This window comes from Budorcas taxicolor, chromosome 1 (assembly GCF_023091745.1).
Source record: "Budorcas taxicolor isolate Tak-1 chromosome 1, Takin1.1, whole genome shotgun sequence".
Taxonomy (NCBI): Eukaryota; Metazoa; Chordata; class Mammalia; order Artiodactyla; family Bovidae; genus Budorcas; species Budorcas taxicolor.
In genome coordinates, this window is record NC_068910.1 from 66607847 (window position 1) to 66634166 (window position 26320).

The window sequence follows — 26320 nt, forward strand, 5'->3', positions numbered from 1 at the left end:
TTGATGACTATATAGAGACATAATTCTTTAATATTACTTCTTGTTAGTGGCTGTGTTTCTTCTCATCAGTAGAAGCTGCTTATTAAAAGTCCGCAACCCGATATCAGCTGCTTTGTCTAAAGAAAAAATGGCAAGCATTTAAATGTTAAATGCTACTTGTTAAAGTATTTAGAATTCATCAGTGAGTCCTGTGACAAATTTCAGTCCTTTAAAAAGCCAAGTTCTATGTCATGGGAAAAATTCAGACCATTACCTGTAATAATTGTGTTTAAAATCAGGTGAGGATCAAGTGACATAAAAATTTTCAACATTGAATTGACATTTTAATAATTCCTAAAGAAAAATATTTTTCTTCATAGGTCTGTGAGCTTTACTTCTCTATATAACCTGCTGAAGACAAAACTTTGCCCTTATTTCTACGTTTGTACCTATCAGTTTACTATCCTGTTCCGTGCAGCAGGGTTAGCAGGAGATGATGTCATCACAGCTCTCATATCTCCTACAACTAGAGGTATAAGAGAAGCCATGAAAAACGAAGGTAAAACTATACCTTTAAAGTGAGAATACCAAACTGTAAACACCTTAAAAGTTAAAATTTGAACTGTCTTCTAACAGTTGAATTATCTTCTACAACTTTTATCTTGTTACTTTAAAAATAACTTCATTTCTTCACCTTGTTTTTTTTTTTTAGCATTTAATTATCTGTTGTACATAGCTTTAAGTTACATTCCCTTTCTTGTCTCTAAACATATATCAAGCTGAAAAGTCCCAATCTGAATATACTCCTGTAGAATTTCTTTTATAGTACAGATTATCTACACTCTTCTAATAACTTGATTAATAAACTTTGTCAACACATTAGTAGATCATGAAGTCTGTTCAGTGGACTTATTCAGTACTTTTTTAAAAAAGGAAATAGTGTAATATATACTCGATGAAAGATTACCAAGTGTAGTGAGAATATATATTGTCCAGAACCATTTGTTTCAAGGAGATACTTGGGTATTGTGAGCTGCTGTCAAGAAAGCATGGAAAACACTGCCTTAGTGATCAAGTGTAGAAACTCATTTTCAAATATTCTCTACAAGTCAACAAGACTGTTAATTCTTTCAGAGTATATTAAATATAATACAGTTACACTTTTCTTTTCTCATGTAGGTATTGAGTTTTCTCTGCCTTTAATAAAAGAAAATGGCCCTGAGAAGAGGAAAGCGTCTGGAACAAGCTTGCAACATGGGGAGTATGTGATTAAGATAACCTTTTACATCATCCAGGTGCCTTAAGGATTCAATGTTGAGGAAACAGCGTTATGAAATGTGAACCGTAACTAACTGTAGCAATGTCCTAGGGAGCAAGCCGTCAGTGATGAGGATGAAGAAGAAGGTTTTTCCTGGCTGGAAGAGATGGGTGTGCAAGATAAAATTAAAAAACCAGACATACTTTCTATCAAGCTGTATCCTTTCAGTTACTGTTAACTCAGATTGATTTTCATTGAATTCAGTTAGTGAGCAATGTAACTTTTTTTGTTTTTTTTTGATGAGGATGTAGGATCTTAGTTCCCTGACCAGGGATCGAATCTATGCCCCCTGTAGTGGAAGGTCAGAGTCCTAACCACTGGACCACTAGGGAATTCTCTCGAGCAGTGTAATATTGACTGGAAGTTTTCTTTTACTTTTATCTTAAAGTACCCTTAAGATCATATTCAGACTTCCCCACATGACATTAAAAAGCAAACCCGTAAGAGCAGTAAAACAAGAATCGAAGTATTTTTAAGTAAAAATATTCCATTTTGGGGAGGGGAATGGAATGGATGTTTGACTAAAGAAGAAATTCATTTTCCTCAGGAATATCAATTTCTAGCAGATTCAGATGGTCATAAAGAAATGATTTTGATTATTAGGATGCCTTATAATTGCAAGGGCTTCCCTGGCAGCTCAGATGGTAAAGAATCTGCCTGCAGTCAGGAGACTTGGGTTCAATCTCTGGGTCGAGAAGATTCCCCTGGAGAAGGAAATGGCAACCCACTTCAATACTCGTGCCTGGAGAATCCCATGAACAGCATAGCTGGCAGGCTACAGTCCATGGGGTCGCAAAGAGTCGGACCTGACTGAGCGACTAACACTTTCACTTCACTTTCATGATTGCAGTGAAGAGAATTAGCAAGAGCATTTCATTTGGAGTAGGGAAAAGGGTTGCTGGTGAGTCAAGATTAAGATAACTGCTGTTACTGTTGGTATGGGATTTGTATTTGTAATTTCCTTGATTGTCATGTTCAGGCGTAAAGAGATACATGAAGTACAAATGGATCACAGACCAGAGTCTGTTGTGTTGGTGAAGGGAACGAATACCTTTACACTGCTAAATTTTTTGATCAACTGTAAGAGTTTAATTGCTACCTCAGGTCCACAGGCAGGACTTCCACCAACCCTCTTATCCCCAGTAGCTTTCCGAGGTGCCACAATGCAAATGCTTAAGGTAATAAAAAGAAATTCTGTACTAATTGTCATCACCTAACTTCCAAAGACATATTTCCCCCTTTTTTGATAGGATGAATTCTTGGTTTTTTTAATAGCTCAACTTCTTTATAGGGGCTTTCCTGGTAGCTAAGTGGTAAAGAATCTGCCTGCAATGCAAGAGACACGGATTTCAATTCCTGGGTCAGGAAGATCCCCTGGAGGAGGAAATGGCAACCCCCACCAGTATTCTTATCTGAAGAATCCCATGGACAGAGGATCCTGGAAGGCTACAGTTCATGGGGTCATACAGTTGTAAACAGTCAGACACAACTGAGTGACTAAACCACAACTTTTTTACAGGGTGCACATTTTCTTTGCTGCGAGTAAAAAAATTCCTTGATATAAAGTTGTTTCAAAGGAATTATATGAACTATATTAATTATTTGAAATGTATTTGAATTATTGCCATAGGAAAAGTTGCTTAATTTCATTTCATCTTTCTGAACCACTGAAAGAGCCAACCAGGAATGTTATGTTAAATTATGTTATTGTTTAGTCACTAACTTGTGTCCAGCTCTTTGTGACCCCATGGACTGTAGCCTCACCAAGCTCCTCTGCCCATGGGATTTTTCCAGGCAAGTATACTGTGAGTTGGTTGCCATTTCCTTCTCTGCAGAATCTTCCCGACCTAGGGATCAAACCCGCATCTCCTCCCTTGGCAGGTGGATTCTTTACCACTGAGCCACAGGGGAAGCCCCATGTTCAAATTATAGGAGGTCTCAAAAACTGGATCATGGTTAAGTGAAAAGAATCCCTCTCCATATTGTTGAAGAAATACACATGCAGTTTTGATGTGAATTACATGGTGAACAACAGCAACAGAATCTTTTTTTCCCTAATATTATGCATTGAATGTGCATTAATAAACCACGAAGGATACCATAACTAGAAGTTATTTTCTCTAAAACTAGTACTTCCATTGACAGTCTCATAATTTGGAGGAGGATGCTGGAAGCTGAGAATTTCTGAAGAGGTTTACTCAACAAAACTTTCTTGTGGTGGACCTTATGAACTACTTTTCTTCCCTAACTGTTAAAGAGAAGAATACCCAAATGAGAAGTTATTGATCACATTTTTAGCTGGGGACAAAAGCTTGAGAGATGGTACCATAACTTTCTTTAAAATTTTATTGAAGGCTCGAAGTGTGAATGTGAAGACACAAGGTCTTTCTGGATACAGAAATCAGTTCAGTTTGGAGATTACAGGCCCCATTATGCCTCACACTCTACACGCGGTGACGATGCTACTCCAGTCTTCACAGAATGGGTCGTTTTCCGCAGGACTGTATACACATGAGCCAACTGCTGTATTTAATATCTGCCCACCAAAGGATGAAGTAGTGGATAAGGTAAGTAGACAGTGGGTAAACAAATCTAGTTGTTGTCTTCTCAAACTACCTAAAAGTGAAAGTCGCTCCGTCCTGTCTGACTCTTTGTGACCCCATGGACCATACAGTCCATGGAATTCTCTAGGCCAGAATACTGGAGTGGGTAGTCTTTCCCTTCTCCAGGGGATCTTCCCAACCCAGGGATCGAACCCAGGTCTCCTGCATTCTGACAGATTCTTTACCAACAGAGCTATCAGAGAAGCTCTCAAATTACATGGATGGAGGAAATCAGTCATTTGTGATGAGCCAAACTGATGTTCTAAGTTATTAAACTGTACTAAGTATTAATTAGCAAGGGGAAGGGAAAGATGACTTTTTTTGAGGAGATAAATTCTATGAATTCACACTGTTGTAGGAAACATTTACTGAAGAACTTCCCTAACAAAAGGCATGTTATTTTCGTTGTCCTTTCGGATGCAGAACTGCCTGATTCCTTTTATAAATTATTATTGGAAGATTAATAATTATGGATGTTATTTAACCCCCGTGCCTTTTTTCTATGTTAAGTCTTTCTTAGATGCTAGGGGGAGGTGGGGGAGAGTGCTACTTGGTAAGTTTCACATGATAAAAAAGTTTCTAGATATGTATCACACACTTTAAAAACTGAAGTATCAGTTCAGTCGCTCAGTCTTGTCCGACTCTTTGCAACCCCATGAATCGCAGCACACAAGGCCTCCCTGTTCATCACCAACTCCAGCAGTTCAAACTCATGTCCATCGAGTCCGTGATGCCATCCAGCCATCTCGTCCTTTGTCGTCCACTTTTCCTCCTGCCCCCAATCCCTCCCAGCATCTGAGTCTTCCAGTGAGTCAACTCGTCACATGAGGTGGCCAAAGTACTGGAGTTTCTGCTTTAGCATCATTCCTTCCAAAGAAATCCCAGGGCTGATCTCCTTGCAGTCCAAGGGACTCTCAAGAGTCTTCTCCAACACCACAGTTCAAAAGCATCAATTCTTGGGCGCTCAGCTTTCTTCACAGTCCAACTCTCACATCCATACATGACGACTGGAAAAACCATAGCCTTGACTAGATGGACCTTTGTTGGCAAAGTAATATCTCTGCTTTTCAGTTTGCTGTCTAGGTTGGTCGTAACTTTTCTTCCAAGGAGTAAGCGTCTTTTAATTTCATGGCTGCAGTCACCATCTGCAGTGATTTTGGAGCACAAAGATGAAAGTCTGACTGTTTCCCCATCTATTTGCCATGAAGTGATGGGACCAGATGCCAGTTTTCTGAATGTTGAGCTTTATGCCAACTTTCACTTTCATCAAGAGGCTTTTTAGCTACTCTTTGCTTTCTGCATTTGCCTTTAATTTTGAAAATGTAGATTTTTCTTTATAAGGCCTTTTAAGCTTAGCAATTTGCCAGACTTGTAAAAATAACCAAAATTAGTATTTGGGGATGCTGTCATTGTGTAGAAATTCTCAGGGTGAGCTTCTATTGATCATGATAAATTTGCTTTTGTAATCATGAATGAGGCATCTGTCAAAGATCCCATGTTAATTTTTAAAACTCAGTGTTCAGACTCATGCTTTTTACTGACTTCCTTACAAATTTTCACAGGAGGCTGTTCACGAGGAGCTTGCCAACTGTGGATTGCACCCTAAAACTTTGGACCACCTTTGTCAAACACCAATCCTGGGAAAATTGTCCTTACGGCATGTGGAAATGAGTGACTACATTTATAATTGGAGATCCTGAACACCAAAGTAAGCCTAAAAGGAATGTGAGGAAAAAAACCCTTCTAGCACGGAAATTCAAGATTCTTATACCTTTGGCTTTAAAGTTCACTTTGGAAGTTACCCTAATGTTTACAATTATTATTCTTTCACAGTAACTTTTTATTACATGCACTAAGCTTAAGAGTAGGATTAAGGTTTTAAAAATCATTTTGTTTTCACTCTTTGGTGAAGATAAAACTTTTTTAAAACTTGAATGAAAATTCTAGGTCCATTAATTATAAATGGTAGAAAAATAAGTGTTTCATTGCAAATGGAAATTGAGGCTTAGTATCAGTTATCTTCAGAGATTGTGAGTAACAGCATCGGGGCAAAACTAACAGTTGGCTTAGGAGACAGTCAGCTTATCTACTGGGCTGATTGATGGTGCTTCCACCTTAGCTGGTTTCCTGCCTGTTTGATTCCTCTGTTCTCAAATACTTGTTTTAATGCGTGTTCATTCCGATTAGGGTATTTTGTATTCCGTATAGAATAGGGTCAAGAGTTGTAAAGTTCAATCAGCTGTCATAACAAAGCAGTATTTAATATGTTCTTGTAGGTTATTTGTGTGTGTGTATATATATATATACATATATAATTCAAATTTTCTTAAATAAAAGTGCTTAGAAATCAAAAGCATTGGGTAAAGAAGTAACAGTAGTGAAGAAGTATGTGTTCACTTTGTAATCCAGAAAATAAAACACCACATTTATTCCAGAGAAGTTTATATTTGGGCCTTAAGCTTTTGAAAATAAAGTTTAGAGACATAGCATATGAATACCACTGTAATACACATGAAATATTCTATCAGACCCTAAAAATTAACATAAACTTAAACTTTCTCATAGTCAACAAAATAGTGGCTGGGTGCCGATTTTATTAGATAAGTTGGTTACAGCATTTTAATTATCATTTTACTTCTATCTAGGTGTAGCTGAAATTCAAAATGCACATCAAAGTAAAACTATATCACAACTCAATGCCATACTAAATGTACTTGGCCTCTGCAGTAAAATTCTAGTCAGACTTCATTTTGACTCCCTTCTCATTCATGGCCCAAGTGGCTCTGACAGAAACGCAGGACTTTGTGCTGATCATCACACAACATACCACTGTCTTTTTTTATAACCTCTACAAAATTTTAAAGGGGAGGTGGTGGCATTAGCCCTGTGGAACAGATCTTGCTTGATTAACTCAGTAACACTGGCCCAGTATCTGTCCAGCAGAACCCATTGTGAACTAGTACAAGGTGCACAGCCCTTCACTGATTACAGGCAAGTGTTACAGCAGCCGAGCCATAATGAAGGGGAGTTACATCATAGTACAAAATACAGTATAAAAGCGTTATTTTTAACATTCCACACTGAAGATTACGGATGCCTTCAAACAATTGTTTGGATGTTAGCCACTTAAACAAATACATCACTAAGGTAAACAATATAAACATACCAAAACCCTGTATGGTTAAATACAATTTCCATGGTACAAAAATCAAAGCCTGGAGATGTTTGTACAGATTGCTTTTTTACACAATGTCTTAAATTGCCAAATATTTACAACATTAAAGAGGAAATACATTTTGATGCAGAGTAAAATTATCTGAAATGATTAATATAAAACCTCAATCTATCTACGTGAGGCACTCCTGAAGCAAGTGGCATTAGCCATGAGGTCCTTTGGTACAAGGCCCATTGCTTGAAGAACCACAGTAGCTGCTGTGGCTTTAGCATGCTTCTTATTAGGGCTGGCAAAGCTGGGCTGGTAAGCGCTTCCATTTATCAATACCTATTCAAGAAAAACATACAATTGGGCTGGTAAGGGCTTCCATTTCTCAATACCTATTCAAGAAAAACATACAATAAGAACAGCATCAAACTTTAATATCTATTAGCTTTGTATTTTTTTCACTAAATGCTAGAAAAATAACTTACAAAGATATAAAAGCTATACTATGTGAGTCAAATTAATCTCAACCCCAAAAGAAGCAAATCATTTGGGAAAAGGGACTGCAAATTTAAGAGCAGGTCTCCAAATTGAAGGGAAAGAAAAAACCTGATTAAAAACCACTTAATTCCCCATGTTCCACTAGAAAAGGTCAACAAAATTGTTCACCAGATTGTGCCCACATCTTTCCCTCCAATACTGAAAAAACAGGGAAGCATACTTAATGTTTAAAACTTCTACCGCTCTACCCACATATATTCACACTCCCAGCCCACAAACATTAACCCTGTGATCACAGAATGCTGATCCCTCACCCTCTAACATTAAGTTATCAAATTAACGCAAAAATTCATATTTACCCTAAAGAGAAAATGTTTGCGATGATCAGGGCCACTATCATGGACCAAGAGAAATTCAGGTGGTTGCCACCTTCTCTTATTACAGATTTCCATCAAGGCAGACACAGGATGCTTGCCTGCAGAGAGAAAAATAATTATCTCCACGCCTGTGGCAACAAATTATGAATTCAAGGGGAGGGTGGGACAAGAAGAAATTCAAAATCGTACTCTCACCTGATAGATCTTTCATTGCAGCAGAGAAGTTTCCGGACCTCTTTTGTGCTCTTTCTCCTACTGCAACAAGACCTTTAAAAAAAAAGAAAAAAATCAATGATCACTGAATACATTTCAAAAGATTTAAAATTATAATATGGCAAAACAACTACTCCCTCTGTAGGAATCTTAATCCATGCCCTCAAATAAAATAGTCAACAGACACTCACTACTCTTGATTTCTATATAAACCTGTTTTGACATTTCTATACATATATCCAAACTTCATTTATCTTGTTGGAAACTGTATAAAAATATTCAGAAAAACAATATGTGAACACATATATAAATTGCCATAATTAACAACCACTCTGCTGCTAAGTCACTTCAGTCGTGTCCGACTCTGCGCAACCCCATAGACAGCAGCCCACCAGGCTCCCCCGTCTTTGAAAACTAGTGGCCAAAAAAAAAAAAAAAAGTGGCTATTTGCAAATGATTTCTAAAGGTTTCTCATCCGTTAAAAAAAAAATGATGCTCAGTTTAAGTATGCTCCCCCAAATTCAAGGATTTTAGGCCAAAACAAAATGGGAAAAGTGAAAACAGCGCTCTCCCATTTCTTTTTCCAGCAAACTAGCCCTTTCTGACTTCAGATGTGAGATGTACTCAAGAGATGCCAGCCTCGGCCTCCCTTTCCAAAAGGGGCTTAGCTATATTACTATCTAAAATCAATGCTTTCCATTTAAGCTAGGGAGAATTCTTCACAAATTCTGCCACTATGCTTTCCCAAAACTAGGGCATGCTGCACAATTCTGAAGGACTATTCCCTAGATTATGCAATGTACCCACAGATGCTTTCTACCAATAAACTACCCTCTGTTAACAAAGAATCTATTCAACTTGTATAAAAGCAGTACAATGTCAGTGTGACATTCAATTTCTCTCTCTAATGTTTGCACTAGTACTACATTACAGAATTGTGTTATGTCTAGCCTATTTTTGAGTAACAATATAATAAATTCACTCCAATATGGAACAAAATGGCACCATAGTTATCATCTGGATGACAATGTAGAGATTCTGATACAAAACATTTTTATTTCTATTTTCTTTTTCACAAAACACTTTTTAAAATACATAGTTTGTTAGAGCTAGTTGTTTCATTAGCATGACAATTTAACTGCATGAAATAACCTCAACTTAAACTATCTGATCACGAAGATAAGAAAAATAAATTTCAGTTTTAAACTTTCCAGAATTTTAAAAAATCCTGTTTAAACTAAATCTCATTTAGCTGGCAGCCCCGTATGATTCTACAGTGGACACTATTATTCCAAGTATAAAAACGCAGTGTTAAAGAGGTAGCACTTGTCAGCAGTTGGCCTATTCTCCAGCCTCAACACTCAATTACTGAGTTTGATAAAAAGGGACATGCAAAAGGGTTTACAAAGTGAAGACTAAACAGAACTCTAACAGGAAATGAGAGTATGCAGAATAAAAATCTTAGAAATAATAAATTCTAGAAACAAAAAACCCTAGAAGCATATGTTCCCTGTCAAAAGAAAAAAAAAGAAAATCCTACTTTCTAAATATGAAATCTAATTAAAAACCTAATCATGGTATTACACAAAACAAAGGCTGCCTTTTACCCTCAAGTGTCTCCACCTGTTACGTGTACAAAGCTTTCAAAATGGGTTAAACATTTTATTCCTAACTCTGTACTATACGAAGTGCCCCCAGTTCAGGATCACTAACATCAGAAGAATTTATGAATTTATAATAGTAATGAAACCCTAAATGTTAAAAGAGGTATAATAAACATTCTACAAAAAAAACAAAGAATCTTACCTTTTCGATCTGTCTTAAAATCAACTAGGATAGGTTCCTTATTTCCTTCTTTGTTTTTTCCTAATCCTTCTCCTTCTTTCCAGCCCATTTTTCTCATCAAAACGGCTCCCATCCCTCCAGTTACTGGGGCTGCTCTTAAGAACTGATCCTATCCAAAGAGAGAAAGGTAAAAGATCCCCAGTTTATAGTTAGAATCTGACTGCAGACTCAGTGTAACTTTGTAAAGAAAGCAAGCTTACTTTACGTCTAGATCTGTTATAGCAATGAAATGCTTCTATACTTATAGACATACTGTAGTGTGTATGTTCTAATTATTTTCACATAAACATAACAGTATTTTAAAAGTCAAATAAGTCAAATGACAGTTTTAAAACAGTGGCCCTTGTGCCCCCCTCCAAAAAAAAAAAAAAAATAGAACACTCCTGTTTTCGTCCACTATTTAGGTTCACTGGTATCTCTTCTTAGCTTGCAAAATAAAAAGAAGGCAATGTTAAAACAGTCAATAATATTAATTGTCCCAGGTGTACCTAGTTAATGAATAAAGCCCAGCAATCATTTAGAAATAGTTTGAACACTGAAGAAGCATACTGTTATCATCCAAAGCTTTTTTCCCCCATTCTACCATAAGTATAAATATTATACTTAGAAAATCCCTATGAAGCAAAAAGATAGCACATACAATACCCTGTAATTAAACCAAACTGAATTTGAACTCTTTCAAAAACCTAGCTTGATGTTAAAAGACTTTTAAAAAACTCCTTAAATGTTTACATACCTAGGCCTCGGTAGCAGCAGTGTTGTGAATAGTAGGGCTGGCACTGACCGGGGCAAGAAGACAGCTACAAGGATTTGGCCCTGAAACAAGTTTCCATACAGAGGGGTGAAAGTTCACAGGTTATTCTGTGAACAATCATCTCTCTTGTATCCAACCCACTGAACCATAATTTCCATCAAAGCAGCAAACCACTTAATGTCATAAGATGCACAACACTATATACATTAGCATGGTCAACAGTCAGTTGTTTCCACACATTAAGAAATAAGTGATGCCTCTTTTTAAAGGGCATCCATGTATATGTAACAAATGACTGAATTCTACTATGGATCTTTATGGTCATGTTTTAAACATTTAAAATATAATCTCCAAATCATGTCTTGTTTCCCCTTGTTATTAAGTATTTTACATTTACATTCTCTAGCAAATGTAAGCAAAAGTCATTTAACTTATCAACAGAGGGAGTCAAAAATTTTGGTAGCTCTGGACACAGTGTAATCACTTCCTCCACTGGTAAGTTACTACTCAATTTTTAATTTTGGTTTTACACAGTAGTAAACTGTATCCTTTCTCCCCACCCCCCCCCCAGCTATTTAATTATAAGCTGGGGAGAAAACATGCCAATGGTATGACATGCCAATGGTATGTGACTAGACATTAAGTTCAACAAGGTGCTCTGATGGAAGGAGGCAGCTGTGGAGGTAAAAACATAGCCCTGGTTCAGTTCCTTATGTGGTGCAGGCCATGCAGTGTTGATGTAGAGAGAAAAGTTAGCTGATGCCTGGGTACCAACTGCCTTGTTTCTACACACCTAGAATGACTTTTACTTACTTTCAGGTTCATCCGCCCCTCTTTTCCAGGAAACACTCCTAAAAAAAAGGGCAACTGTGCAGAGTATAACACAACTCCCCAAATAACGTAGATTTCCAATTTTTTTTCCGTTCTCTATTATCTTCAAATGTTTCTTTACACCAGGGTGTATATACAGTTCAACAAAAAGCTAATTAATCTAATAAGACTACAATAGTAAACAATATTCATCAGGTCATGTCCAAATCATTTCAGAAAATAAAGGTTCTTTCAAATCAATAACCATTCGAATTTTTTCTTACTACTAATAAAACTCATTCCTTTTCATCTAAGAGTATACTGCAGCAAATGAAAAAAGAATATGGAGAATGCTGGCATTCCCTGTAGTCCTTAACATTAAGAGGGTGTTGCCCTACAGCAAGGCAATGAACACCGTATGAATAAACATTTGAAAAAGTTTTCTAAATGGAACAAGGAGTTTGTGATATTTGACCACGAAGATGAATATTATAGTTGCCTAATGACCTTTGTCCATGTTTTTGCTCATTTTTCTGAGTAAAATGTTCCTGCCTTAATTGATATTAGCAGCATGTATCTTTCAGCAACACACAAATTTTTGGAAGTTTCCTGAAAGCACTTTCTGTAATTATTCAAAAATCTGGTGTGATAAATGAACACATCTTTATCTTGGTAACTTATCAAATATGATCTACATCTACATCATTTAAAATCTGCCAGCTGTCTACAAGGACTAGCAATCAAAAAGAAAAAGGAAAGTTTATAAGGAACCCAATTTAATCATTTTTAAAAGTTATGTGATGTTTACAAGTCTTTAACAATATGTATGTATCAGAACTTCCATGTACAAATGAAGACTAGCACTTTGCAATGGAATCACATTCTTAAGTTTCTACCTAGTAATGTACATGACTATTTAATTATTATGTGCCTAAACACCCATAAAAGCTTCAAGTCTAACTTTCTGAAATATTCAGAAGTATTCTGAAATATTCAGAAGTATTCAGCTTCACCATTAGATAATATTAAATTAAAATAAATTTATGTACATTTATAATTATTCCCAATGAGATGAAAGCCATTTTTCAAGCACTACACGAATCACTTTCATATTTTAAATACTGTAATTAATCCAAAATTAATTTTTCTAATTTTCATCTTTTTTTTCCAACACCAACCCCTAGTAAACTACATTCACTTTCTAACCAATCTGACTATGTACTCACAGCACATCATACTTATGAGTGCAACTATTCTGCTGCTCCAGAAACGGGGGCAGGCAAGGGTATGCTTTATATTAATTTGTTAATAAGATCACCAGAGATAATGCTATCAAAATTGAAAAAAGAAATGTTATGAGATTAAAAGGTCCAAAGCAACCAAAAATCTGATTTTTCAGAAAAAATCAGCTCATTCACTGGCACTCAGCAGTTTTCTATTACCCATGACATTACATCGATCACCACCCCGCGAGGCAGTTAAGAAGGCACTTGGAAACTGAAATTCCAAGTAATTACTTGCCACGATCACAACAGGAGTCAGGAGTACAGCGCCATTAAGAAACCTTCCCAATCCGTTAGACCAGGCAGCCTCCCTGTTTCAGCACTGCTATGCTGCCAGTACTCCTGAAACAAAGTTCCCCATCACCCATCCAACCAAGCCACATCCCTTCGCCAGAACCCATTTCTTCAGAAAGCCCTTGGTAACCACCTAAGACTCCCCCAACAATGAGGCAGCCGTAGGTGGAGTTCACATGTCTCACTGCAGGAATCTGAAACCAGGAGCACCTACATCTTCACAGCACGAGGCGTCCGTCCTCTCCCTTGCATTTACGTCTTACATATCCTGTTTTTTCACGGAATCAGTAGTTCTCAAACTGAACCTGTGGATCACCAGAGGCCACCAGGGCCTAAATGGTGGTCCACAGATAAGTCTTCTCCACCCCCACCCCAGCCAATTTCGCCACCCTTCAGCACCGCCCACCCCACACTTCAGCCATCCTCCCCCATCCTTCTAGTCCCCTGGCAAGACCACCACATGCAGTGCTGATGGGGGGGTGGGGCTCCCAACCACTTTTAACCAAAAGCTGATAACCACATGGACCTGGGGCTGGAGGTCACAACAGGAGTGAGGACTAGGGGCCAAGGGTGCTTACAGGAGGGACGGGCACTAAGGAAGGGGGAAAGAAGGGCAAAGGAATAAAGGAACGGAAAACCAACTGGCAGAAGGTTCTTGGGGGCAGTGATTCACCAAAAATGAACCTGTAATAAAGTATCCCATGATGAGAAAAAAATCTGAGAACCACTGCTTTGAAATCATAAGATCAGTTGTCCAACAGGAACTGTAGAATATTCTGAACAGCCGCTGAGATACACTGTTAGCATTCAAAACACAGTTTAAAAACCACCCTGACAAAACCCAGGAGGCAGGATATAAACTGAGCGGCTCTTGAGCCGAATTTATACATTAGCCATTGTCTCAGGGATCAATCCATCTTCATTGTCCATCCTGGAGTATATACATATAGCACATTTACTCATGAACTTTAGTTAAATTCACTGGCTTCTTTGTACATTTCTAATAAAACATTTTCTTAAAATTTTTAACTTTGTACATGGACACTTTTGTATGTGCATATGTTGTGTACCTTTTTAATCCAGGCTTGGGCACCAGTGTTGGCCAACTGTTCTTGTGTCAAAACCTGTACTCCTGTACTTCCTGTGAACTGGCCAGGAATAGAGTTCAGCTGAGCCCAGGCATCAATCTGAAGAAAAAAGGCCTCAATTAAGTAAAATTACTTCTCTAGTTAAAATGCCACTGGTATTAATTCTCTAAATGAAACGGTTTACTTGGTTCCCACAAAGACTAAATAACAAAGTTAAATGTTTAACTTTAAAAAATATATATACTGAATTTACTGTATCTTTAAAACTGTTTTCTTAAACATTCCAAAGCAGTTCAGTAACCATTCAGTGGATCCCATTAATAATAACAAATTTAAAATATACATCTATCAACTGAAAAGCATGGCTGTGATACTTATTCTTCAAAATATCACAGATACATGAAAATATACAGAAAATTGTTCACATGGTAAAGGATCCTTGCCCTCCGTACATCTCATAAATGCATGATAATAAATGTTGATAGTCTCAATTTTTAATTACTTTCTCTGAAGTGTTATAAATCAAGAATCAATTCAAGATACATGCTTAAAACAATATAGGAAACTGGTCACTCAAAGACTGTGATGGTTAAATAATTAGTTGTTGTTCATTCAAAGCATATTTACTGAACACCTGGAACTGTCAGGCAGTGTTTTCTATTTGTCTGAACATGTACTTACTGTCCCCATATATTTGCCATAGAAAGAGGTTGTATGGAGCAGCTGTCCACTGTTAAAAACACAGACTGGATTCAGACTGTCTAGTTCAGATCCCAGTTCCCCTACTAATGTTGTGACCCTGGGCCTCACTTAGCCACTCTTTCTAGAAAATGCAAATACAAATGTCTCACAAGACTATTATGGGCACTTAGCTACTATTTTTATATATTTGATTACAAACTCTATGAGGGCAGGTAATTTTTTCTATTTCTATTCTCTCAAGTAATTCCTGCCCCATAGTACACGACATTTACTGAATAATCAAGCCCCAAATCACTTTCACTTAAAGAAAGCTTGCTAGAAAAATGATTTTCAAAGACCTACATGTCAACAGCATGCCACAGGGCTTACTTATGTCATAACCCTCTAGTTAGTGAAATATCATCTAGACATTAAAACCACTACATACCCGTTCCTGAGCACGATTTAACATGCTCATAGCTTCAAGGTCAAATGCATTCTCGCTGAGTCTTTTCTGAGCAAGTGCCCGTTCACTCATTGCTGTAGAGATGTCCACAGGCTAAGAAAGAAAACATAGATAATTATCTCAAATAACCAAAGACTCCCTAAATTATGAAAAATGCTCACATCTTTAGTTGCTTCATGTCAAAAACCAAAGTTTTATATAAAATTCTGTATATACAAATATATAAAAATGTGTATATATATATATATATATATATAATTTTGTAAAGCAGGGAGAAGACTCTAAAAGGTAAAATAACCTTGGAAGATAGATGCGGACTGTTTAAGGTAAGCTACAAAGTATCAGGCAGATGAACTCAATCCAAAATCCAACTGCTTTCTTATTTTCTACTACATCAAACTACAATCATAGAAAGTTTCATGAAGAACTTAAAAATCTCTCACCTTCCCTAACGAAATAATCATTGGAGTTTTCATTTTATCCTGCTTCTCAGCATAGCCCTCAGAGGCAATAAGCAAGGTTCTTAAATAAGCAAGGAGAAAACCACTGCCATGTCAAAGACCATTCCTTTACTGATGGCTGCACCTTTTCACCTACTTGTGGTGATTCATTAAGTCTGATACAAAGAACTCAGCTTCTTCAAAGAATATATTCATTATGTATGGTTTTCCATTCATTAGTACGTGCACTGATGATAGGAGTTAGACTGTCTGTGGGGTGCACAAGTGTCAGACCGGAGCACTTAAAAGTATGTCTGAAATGCCTTAGGTCCGCCTCTTCAGTGCTCAGGTTCTACCTGTAAAAGCTGATGCTAAGCAGATGCGACTTAACTTTTTAAGAAGTTTCATAATATCCAGGAAAACTTCCAAGATTATCTTTAGACCAAATATCCTATTTACCAAATTTGTGAAAGGCTCAACCTTAGAGGAAAAAAAAATCAAGTATTTGATGCTTTTTAGTTCTAACATTAAGAGCTCAAGATGATTTGTGTCAACTCACCAATTCTTAATACTTTTCTTCTAACACTACTAAACCCAGTAATATTTTCTAGTATCTCATCCAAGAAAATTCATTTTTAGAGAATAGTTATCTGACAAGGGAGGATTTTCCTGAATTCATATAAAAAGAATAACCAGTAGCAGCTGCACAGATGTGACAGATATAAGGAAGTCAGTTAAAGCAAGTTAACAGGTAAGTTGTTTTAAAAAAGCCAAACTACGGCAACCTCTAATTTGACTGTATAATTAGATATGAAATACTTCTTTTAAAAATAAGACCTATATAATTAAGAGTAAGTGACTATTAGAGAATAATTCTATCTCATGCATGAGGATTGCCAATCTTCCTTTTTCCTATCTTCACTATTCTTAGTTACCTTGCTGAGTCACCTAGTATCATTCCTTTAGCAAAATTAAAATTTTCTTCCACAAGGTACCAAGAAGTACAGGTTTCTATGTATCTGCCATCCTTAAATGAAAGCAGAATTAAACTGAATTCATTCTGTAATCAGACTGCTCACAGATCTCATTAATAGAAGATCCTAACTTCTTAGTTAACTTAGTCAATTATCCACACTAACTGAAACATTTCTGGGCATATATAGGTAAAGGCAGACTGAAACACTAAAACCACAGCATGTCCACTTTTCACTTCTATTACAACCGTGATCACCTGCTGTGACTTTTTAAGTGGGAATCCAGATTATTTTAGATCAGAATCACATTCTTTTTTGGCCTTAAATATTTCATAAACCTGTCAGGTAAGATGAGGAAGTGATTTTTAGAGGCCCATTAAATATGTGCGAAATACTATTCTTTAACTTTGCCAGAATTACTGTGGGTTTCATACTCGTCTACAAATCTAAGCACTAGGGTGTTTAGGTATAAATAGTAGGTTTTTATTCTAAAAAGTTGAAATCCAGAGGAGATAATAGGGAAAATGTACCTACCCACCACCAAGCCAAGCTCTGATCCCCCAATTTCTAACTGTAAATTAGCCATAAAAATGTAGTTAAGATGGCTCTGAAAATTCCAACTTTTCTAAAATAAAATTACTTCTTCCCAACTGGAAAGCAAATTAACATACCTATCTGTGACTTCATCCTTCTGAACACACTTTGTATCTTCATACTTTTTTCTCTTTTAACCTTGATTAAGCAAGCAGGTAACCTAAATACCTCATCATTTATCCTCAGGATGAAACTTCATTCAAATCTCAGTATTTTATGTTAAATTCACATCTCACTCTGAAAGGAACTTTTATTTATTTAATATATCAACATTGAGATTTAATATAAATTTAGGTAAAATTACAACCAGTTTTTTTCCTAAGGTAAATACAAGTTCATGTATTCTTCAACAGCCTTACCAAGTGAGCTGTAAGTTCATGTCAAAACTTTATTGACAAATAGTAATTTGACTATTAACTTCATATTTGTACTTTTTAATGTAAAGAAACATACCCAAAATAGGATCAATCAGGATCATCTTAATCTCTTAAGAATCCTCAAGAGTTTATATCAAAAAGCATATATCCAAGTTGCCAGGATAACTCAGGATATGGAATAAAAAACCAACTATAATTCTCAAAACATTAATATTCAAAGATTAGACCAAGGTTCTGAATCAGTATTAAAAAACTCATAAAACATCACAGCTACCCTTTAGAACAGCACTGTCCAACAGAACTTTTACAGTGAAAGCTAATGAGCACTTGAAATGTGCCTAGTGCAATTAAAGAACTGATTTCTCAGTGGCTCAATGACTACTGTATTGGACTGCATAGGATTTGTGTTTATATAAAGCATATAACTACTGGAGAAGGAAAATGGCAACCCATTGCTGTCTTCTTGCCTGCGAAGTTCCATGGACAGAGCCGCCTGGCAATGTGCAGTCGATTGGGTCGTTAAGAGTCATACACAACTATACCACCACTACCAGACTATAATACGTAGCAGCAAAGTCTTAACTTCATGTTTCTCAAAAACAATCAAGTGGTCAAGTGTGAAAGGTACCAAAATGATGCTAAAAGTTTTAGAATGCTAAAAGTCAGGGGCAGAGGGCAGGAATTATCTTAAACCCTGCAGAACACTATTATCAAGCTATCATCAACAAAGCAAATTTATTTTCACTAATACACAGTAGACCTTCTATGTAATGTGTAGTAATATTCTAGGCGTCATGATGGGGGGAAATGTTTTATTTCCTTCTCTCTAGGGCTTGTTCTAAAAGGTGAAATCCACATAAAAAGAGTATCCTGAATTATTCCAGTTCACACATCAATAAAAACCTGTTCAAGTTATTTCACTCCTCTACTTCAGCAACATTTCTGTAACCTAAAATGTTGTCAGGACTAATAGAACACTAATGTAACTGACACTGTAGTATGCATTTCACAACCTAAGTTATTAACTGTGCATCTTCATCTTCCTTAGTTTAAAAATCCTTCTAAGTCAATTTTCCTCCCCCCCGTGTTAACCCAACTGTTTACAAAAATAAAACAATTATCTTAAATAATTCTTAAAAAGTCAGTAAAAGGCTATAAAAGAACTAATGAGAATTATTAAAAGGTGGTCATTCAGGTAAGGAAAAAATACTACCTGTAAAAGGCAAATTACTTTCTACACAAGAAATTGCTGCTGCTGCTGCTGCTGCTGCTGCAGGTATCTCCAATTAAAAGATGATATAAAAGGAAACTTTCAAGAGAGTTAAAGAAAAAGCACCTAGCCTGCATCAAAACATGATTTAAAATATTTAGCAAAAATTAATAAAATACAAAGTAAATGACAACTATATAAACAAAAGCCACACTAAATACAGAATGCCTCAGGAGTTATATGGCTTGGTTTTAAAACCTGATTTATGAGTCTTTTTATTATTTCACATAAAATTCTCTAGTGCAGTTTTTAGTTTATTACATTTAAATGAATTACAATAATTGGAGGATTAGGTAAACCATTAAATGGTAAAGAAATTCCATGTTAATAACCTGGGAGAATCTAAAGAGAGAAGAATGAATAAAAAAGCTGTATATAATATTCTAGCACTGCCAAGACCTGTATGTTTCATTTTCACTTAAAATTTTCATTTTAACCACAAGAACTCAGTTTTCTTAAACCTCAAAATACAGAGTTCCTAACCATAAGGGAATTTTAGCTCCAATGGGACATGAAGTAAGGAAACTTTATGTCAGAGACTACACTTATATCCTCTACCCAGTAAGGCTTTGCTATCTATTACCGAGAATTAATGCCCCCAAAGGACAAGTTTCAAAATGTTTTCCAACACTTTTGGTTTGTTTATAAATAAAAATCCACACAAATATGATCAAGGTTCTGCAGTCACTCTTTACTGAGGATGATGCTGGTTGGCTTCTGGGTAGGAAGACGATGCTATGGCAGCACAGCCCACAGTGTGATGAGTTGGTATTTCCATAAGATATGGATTTATGTTGATCCATCCACGTCTATCCACTCTTACTTATGTCAAAGAGCACTCATGTGCACAACTGGTAGGATTAAGGATCATATAGCAAAGCTGAGATCAAATCTGTAATCTTTGCCTGATTATGTTTTATGCTCAAAACTAAAGAATCACAAATTCCAATTATATTTATTAAAATGAAAAAATAACAGGTAGAAAAATTCAAAGCACTATTCAATTAAAATATTGACCATTTAAAAAGAACTTTCCTTTTCTATATAAAATCTTTATTTCAACCCCTGACAGGGAATCAAGACTCAATGCTCCCATAAAATGTCACCAATAGTATTCTACAAACATCAGAATATAGAACATTAATCTTACTAATATATTTGTAAGATACAGCTAAATAACTAGAACTGAACATTTCATACAGTGAACACTTCCTTTAGATGTTCAATATTTCTTCTAGGTAAAAGTACACAGACCTAAAAACAAAAGCAAATTTCTGTCCCTTCCTACAATTTTGGGATTGTTTTACTTGAAATTAAAGTTAACACGTATTTTTTAGTCTAATTGTCTAAGAAACTAGCTTAGAGTTCTGACAGCAATAGTTGTATATAATCTCCCCCACAGGAGAAATCTGCTTCATGAATAGACCTTTTTTTGTCTCCTGCTTTAATAAAAGGCTCCTTTACTTATTATAAAATCTTAATACCCACCTACTCCCCCCTCCCAGATGTCTTTGGAGTTAATTTCCCCAACTGTTCATTCAAATGACGACCACTATTGATGACAGACAATGTAAGGCACTACAGTTTCAGTGTTAAGACTGAAAATGGCTAAATACTGTAATATATATATACACACACATTTATATATAAACTCTTAATAAGAACCGTAATCACCAGGATTCACTAAGCATCCTCCCCATGTTCCACTGAAGTTAAATAGTTATAGTCACTTATCTTCCCAGGAAAATCTTTTGGAATTATACAGTATTTATAGGGCTTTACCACACTGGAAAATTTTTTTCACGTAAATGTCTCCTTATGTTTTTTTCTAACTCTGTTAAATGCTTAATGTTGATGAAATTACTAAATTACTATGTGTATTAGAATTTCTAAGTCAGTCAGTTCAGCCCTCTTACCATGGTTTATACTCAGCTATTACTAGATTCAAGTCAGTTATTAATGTCAGTTAACCTTTCCCTCTTGGGATGTGCAGTAAGTAGCCTGATTTGCAAATCAGCAACTGAACTACTCAACTGGCTTCACTAAAAATTGTCCAAATAAGCTTATCTGTCTCTCCTTCACTGGTAATGGCATACCCTGCTTCAGTTGTTGAACCTCATGTTAAGTATCAGTGACTGTAAGTTGCACTGGCTAGTTATGTCCAGTGTCACTGCATAGAACGTGCTCTCTTTTCCAAATGCCACAGGTCAAAAACAAAACAAAACAAAAAAAAACCAATGTCTCCTGTGAATAGCTCAGGGGAAAAAAATACTACCAAAGTTTCTGATTTGGGTTCTGTTCACTTTTAACTTTATAAACAGAATTTGTTTATTTGTATTATCAGAGGTGTTTATTGGATGATGATGATATAGGGGAACCTGTAGGTGAAGAGTACAGGTCTCTCTGGATCCACATATCCCAAAATAGCAAGGATAGGAACTGGGGAAGAATCCCTACACTGTACGGGCATCAGATATCTAGTCCAGTCCTTGGACAAATGTCTGGTTTTTGGAAACCAAGGGTAAGAGGTGATGACTAGTCTACTGTATCATTTAAAACTCCCTCCCCCCTAGTAAGTCTCCACCCTCCCAGATCCCCCAAGCGTGATTTTGCACAACAAGTTAAATAAAAGTAAACTGTTTATTAAAAGATACAGCAAAGGTACAGATACAGAGATACATACAAAGATACAGATATATATATATATATTTACATATATATACAGTCTCGCTGTTTTCATGTGCACTGTATTTAGCAGCACATTATTTAATCAGGCGGCATTTTAATGGGGCTGTTTTGACACTTGGCATTATTACTGCGTCATTTTGACAAGATACAACTATAGCCTCCTGGAAATTTCAAGGTGTGAATTCTACTTCTCCAACTTTTAATAGTAGCAAAAAGGGGAAGGAGAAGGGAAATGGAGTACCAAGGCTGAGCATTAGGTTAAACACAAGAATTCAAAAGGGCCAAGGTAGCACACAGAAGGGGAAAATGATTAAAATTAAAGGCTATCTGACAAACAACCCAGAGAAATATAGTAAGAAACCATTATTTAAAGGGCAACAGGCTATGTATCCGAGATGCTCACATCAGCCTACAGGGACCTTTTCCAAACCAGTTCTTGTGTTGAACCTGAGGATCTGCCTCTCTCTGCTCAAATCCCTCCACCCAATAAATTTGCTACCACCAAAATCTAGAGCTATAGAGCCTTGAAGCAAAACGGGAAGCTAAATAGTTGTACCTTGGGCTACCTTCCCACAAGTGCAAGGAGGGCCCAATGTTGGGTAGGGATGTGATAACACTGTTCTCTGCAATTCGATGCTTTTCACTTTGTGGCTTGGTTCCACAAAGTGAATTGCATCGAGTTACTGTCAAATGAGAAGCTGCGGGTTGTTTCATCTGTCGTCTAACCCGGCCCTGCCGTTTAACCCGGCCCTAAGAAGAGTGAAACAGAATCCAAATCAGATATAAAATAACAATAAAATGCAGATTCAGGTATATAAAAAGAAAAATACATAATAGTCCTCTTACTTACCTCAGAGGGCAAATTGCTGCTGAAAACATTATCATCATCTTTGTTTTCTTCACCGTTTTTCTCTACAGGGACCCACTCTCCATAAACACTATCTGCTTCTTTTTTCCGATGTTGAGATCCAGATGATACAGGGAATTCTTTTGTTAATGTTACCTGGCTTTTTGGTGGAGTTGGCTTTGCTGCAGCAATCTAAAAACACAATGTTTTTCTTAATTCAAGAATGTTTTTCTTAATTCAAAACTCAATAGATTTTCAACATAATCAGAAAATGACTATTTCTCACAGTATTTCACCTAAATTAAAAACTAAATATTATTTCAGTTTTACTTAAATAGTTCTACAAGTTGTACTGTTTCACCAATTCAAAAACATTAATACTCACATTCAGATTGAAAAAAATGGGTTTGGGTTCACTGAGTTTAAAGGGATGATGATAAAAAGGAGGTTCTTCTTCCTCTTCGTCCGAAACATGCGGCTTATTCACTATTACATCATCATCTTCTTTACTCTGTGCAATCTGTTTGCATTTCTTAAAAAGTAAAAACAAACAAAAGATAAATCTTACACTTTATGTAGAATAAAATATAATTTCTTAAATTCAAAACCACATAAAATCAACTTTCAAAAGTAAAACAAGATTAATGATAGATTATAGCTGGGTAACTTAGCTCACTACTTATTTAAACACACTCTAGCTGGTCAGTCAGTTAACAACATTTATTGAGCACCTACTATGTGCAGAGCACTGTACTGGGCACTGTCCAGGGAATACAAAAAAATAAAGTAAAAGACATGGTCCCTGCTCTCAAGGAGCTTACAATCTAGTTCAAAAGACGGAATACACACACATGAGATAATTGAGGAACGCTTTTACAGAGCAACACAGTTTAACAAGTGCAAAGTGATATAATACAAACTGAGTACATAAGTGCTCAAAGAACAAAAGCTTAAGAGAGAACAGAATCAGGCAGAATCTGATAATCAAGGAATATTCCTTGAAAGTTCTAAGCCAGATTTTCATATTTAAGAAAAAGGATTAGCAGGGAAAGGAAAAGAAAGTCACTCTGTAGTCAGGTAGTGGTAAAGAGGTGAGAGAAAACTTATTAAAAGGGATAAGAGGGCTGAAGATGAGGCTTATATAGGGAAATCACTAAGTGTTCATAAGGTTTTGGATAAGGAGCTTAGATTTGATAAGCAAGCAGTAGAAGCCTTCACTAGGTCCTTAAGCATAAAAAAAGGTCGTAGTTCATATTGTAGTAAATCTAAGGAAAGAGATTAAGAAACTATGCAATCCCCAAACGTATGGCTAAATAAAATTTGAAACACTTGCAACTGGGCTAGATAATAGCATGTCTTTCCATAAATGTTTTATAGGTTGAGTATCTAAAGGAAAAGAACTCAAGGACGGAATATAAGGCATGATGGAGAGGGTGCAATGAGGTCTGACACATAAAGCAAAGTCAATTCCTCCTTGAGAAGCAAAGGAACAGACTCCCATTACCTGGCTTTATAAAAAGGTCAGAGTAAATTTGGGTGGACTTGTTTCTATACAAGCAGTAGAATTTATCATATCCCTTATCAATTGAAAATATTTTAACAGGATAAAAAGCTCATTTAGCCAAAAACACAGAGTATACCAAGCTTGTAACCAAGGGGAACAGAATATATTGACAGTGGCAGGCTGGCATAAGGCTAGCCAATAACAAGTTTCAATATCTGAAACAGTGTGGTATTTCTGGATCCTAGCAGCAATGTTCAGCGTCCTCCCAAAAAAAAAAAACAAAAAAAAAAAACAAAAATTTTAATAAAACAAAGCCAGAAGACCAAAAAAAAGCCTCAACCAAAAAGATCAAATTCTTAAAAACAAAAATAACTGTGTTTAAAATACATATGTTACTGCCAAAACCCGAACCGCAGGAAGAACTGATAATGGCCGGCCATTATCACCAATGGCTGGTACCAAACAGCCAAAACCCGAAATGTTGATGCGAAAGAAGTTCCTTTCAGGCAATGGCCAGCTATTCTCATTAATTTCCAAGCTCCGGTGGCAAAAGATCATTTCTGAAGATTGTCTGTGTCTTTGCGTATATGCAGTACACTCGTGGCGATCAGTGAACACGTCGTGAATGGAAACGAAACTGTAGGCGAGCTTCTGCGTGTTGCTCACTCAACACCTCCTCCATTCAAACGAACCGTCCCACTCCTCAGTCAGTTTGGCTTCTAAAACTGGAAAGCAAAAGTAATGGGAAGTAACTTAGCTAGCGGAGCTTAGCCATCCCGGATAATGGCCTGCTAAACAGAGCTTCTGCCGCTGCCACGTCTGTATTTCGGGTTTTGGCCACTCGGTGCCAGCCATTATCAGTTCAGCCCACAATTCAGGTTTTTGGCACACTCCAGAGTCAACATCACTGGAGTAATCCATTTAAGAATGAAAACAAATTCTGTCTAGCTTACCTCAGTTAGTTCTTCTATAGTAGCTCCTCCTGACTTTTTAGCAACTTTCTCTTCTATTGTAGGTGGAGGTGCAGGCTTTAGGTTTGGTGGTAAAGGAACACCAGCCTTAGCACACATGGCAGCTGCATTAGCTTTGGCTATTTCAAGTAACTGAGCCTTATCTGCAAGAGGAAAAATACAAAAAGCAGTTTTCCTGAAAAGCTATATATTTTATATTATCTAATGCTTTACATGCTAAAAAAATTAAAGGCATCAATTTTCTGCCCAAACTTACAGCTGTGATGAAATCATTCTTTGGCTCAAAGATTTAAAGAAATAAAGAAAATGCCCCATATTTAAAAATGAATTAAGTCCGTATTTAGCTTCCCACTCAAACACTATACAAAACAGCTAAACTACACAACTACAATAATCACCCTGCTATACACGCTAAGTCACACACCTGCCAAAGCCTACTTTATTTTCCAAAACTATGGTGCCCCTTAAATTACTCTCCTTCTAAATCTCTTAATAACATTTTAAATCACTCTTTGAGCCCAATTTCAAAACTGCCACCATTTCAAGGTAACAAGTCTTAAGTCAGACTTTAACATTCCTCTCCATCGTGCTTCCGTAGTACCTAATCTGTACCAATAACTACAGCAATCATCACATTCTGCTTTTAAACAGTTTCACTACTTGGTAAAACAGACATACATGCATTTTATCTGTGTCTCTTGTACTAGCTCGTAATCTTTGTTTTTTAATAAAAAAGAACTAAAAAACCATCTGTTAGACTGAATTATTCTTCCCTAGGGTTCTGTCTAGGGCTTTTTCTTTACACTACTCTGACCTGGAAATGTCCAATCTACTGGGATAATGACAAATCATCCATTATTATTAACAGTAGTCACACATTATCCATCAAATTTTAGTCACCTCTACACACTTAAAAAACCAGGAGATATTAGAACACTACATTTTGTAAAAGACAGATTGAAATCACTAACTCCCCACATGAAAAACTCCCTACTCACTTACATTACCCATTATACCAATCAGAAATATCTTCACAAACATTTAACAGTTCTATATGCCATTTAAGACATGGAACTATTTAAAAAAGAAATGTCTGACTGCAGGCTTATTTGCAAGAACCTATGTTGGAATAATTACACTGCTGCTGCTGCTGCTGCTAAGTCACTTCAGTCGTGTCTGACTCTGTGTGACTCCATAGATGGCAGCCCACCAGGCTCCCCCGTCCCTGGGATTCTCCAGGCAAGAACACTGGAGTGGGTTGCCACTTCCTTCTCCAGTGCATG

At 36.5% G+C, this 26320-nt stretch overlaps 2 protein-coding genes across 6 annotated transcripts in view; one reads left to right on the forward strand and one right to left on the reverse strand.

The window, feature by feature from the left end:
- The window catches only part of DONSON (DNA replication fork stabilization factor DONSON), a 31755-nt gene that overhangs the window by 4365 nt on the left and 1070 nt on the right, over positions 1-26320 (forward strand). The window contains exons 5-10 of one of the 2 annotated variants that reach the window (XM_052643587.1): positions 360-538; positions 1159-1240; positions 1349-1453; positions 2277-2475; positions 3652-3864; positions 5463-5608. In XM_052643587.1, coding sequence (XP_052499547.1) covers positions 360-538; positions 1159-1240; positions 1349-1453; positions 2277-2475; positions 3652-3864; positions 5463-5600 — 916 coding nt within the window. In that variant the 3' untranslated portion in view covers positions 5601-5608. Of the gene's footprint in view, positions 1-359; positions 539-1158; positions 1241-1348; positions 1454-2276; positions 2476-3651; positions 3865-5462; positions 6169-26320 lie in introns of those variants that run through there. The other variant, XM_052643580.1, reaches the window with a different exon arrangement.
- Positions 6326-26320, reverse strand: part of SON (SON DNA and RNA binding protein) — a 31158-nt gene continuing 11163 nt past the window's right edge. The window contains exons 4-12 of one of the 4 annotated variants that reach the window (XM_052643552.1): positions 25020-25180; positions 22948-23094; positions 22566-22754; positions 15355-15465; positions 14208-14324; positions 9958-10105; positions 8134-8205; positions 7921-8036; positions 6326-7402 (exon numbers count right to left, since the gene is read on the reverse strand). In XM_052643552.1, the coding sequence (XP_052499512.1) occupies positions 7244-7402; positions 7921-8036; positions 8134-8205; positions 9958-10105; positions 14208-14324; positions 15355-15465; positions 22566-22754; positions 22948-23094; positions 25020-25180 (1220 nt within the window). In that variant the 3' untranslated portion in view covers positions 6326-7243. Of the gene's footprint in view, positions 7456-7920; positions 8037-8133; positions 8206-9957; positions 10106-14207; positions 14325-15354; positions 15466-21774; positions 22466-22565; positions 22755-22947; positions 23095-23271; positions 24792-25019; positions 25181-26320 lie in introns of those variants that run through there. The other 3 variants (XM_052643556.1, XM_052643561.1, XM_052643566.1) reach the window with 3 other exon arrangements.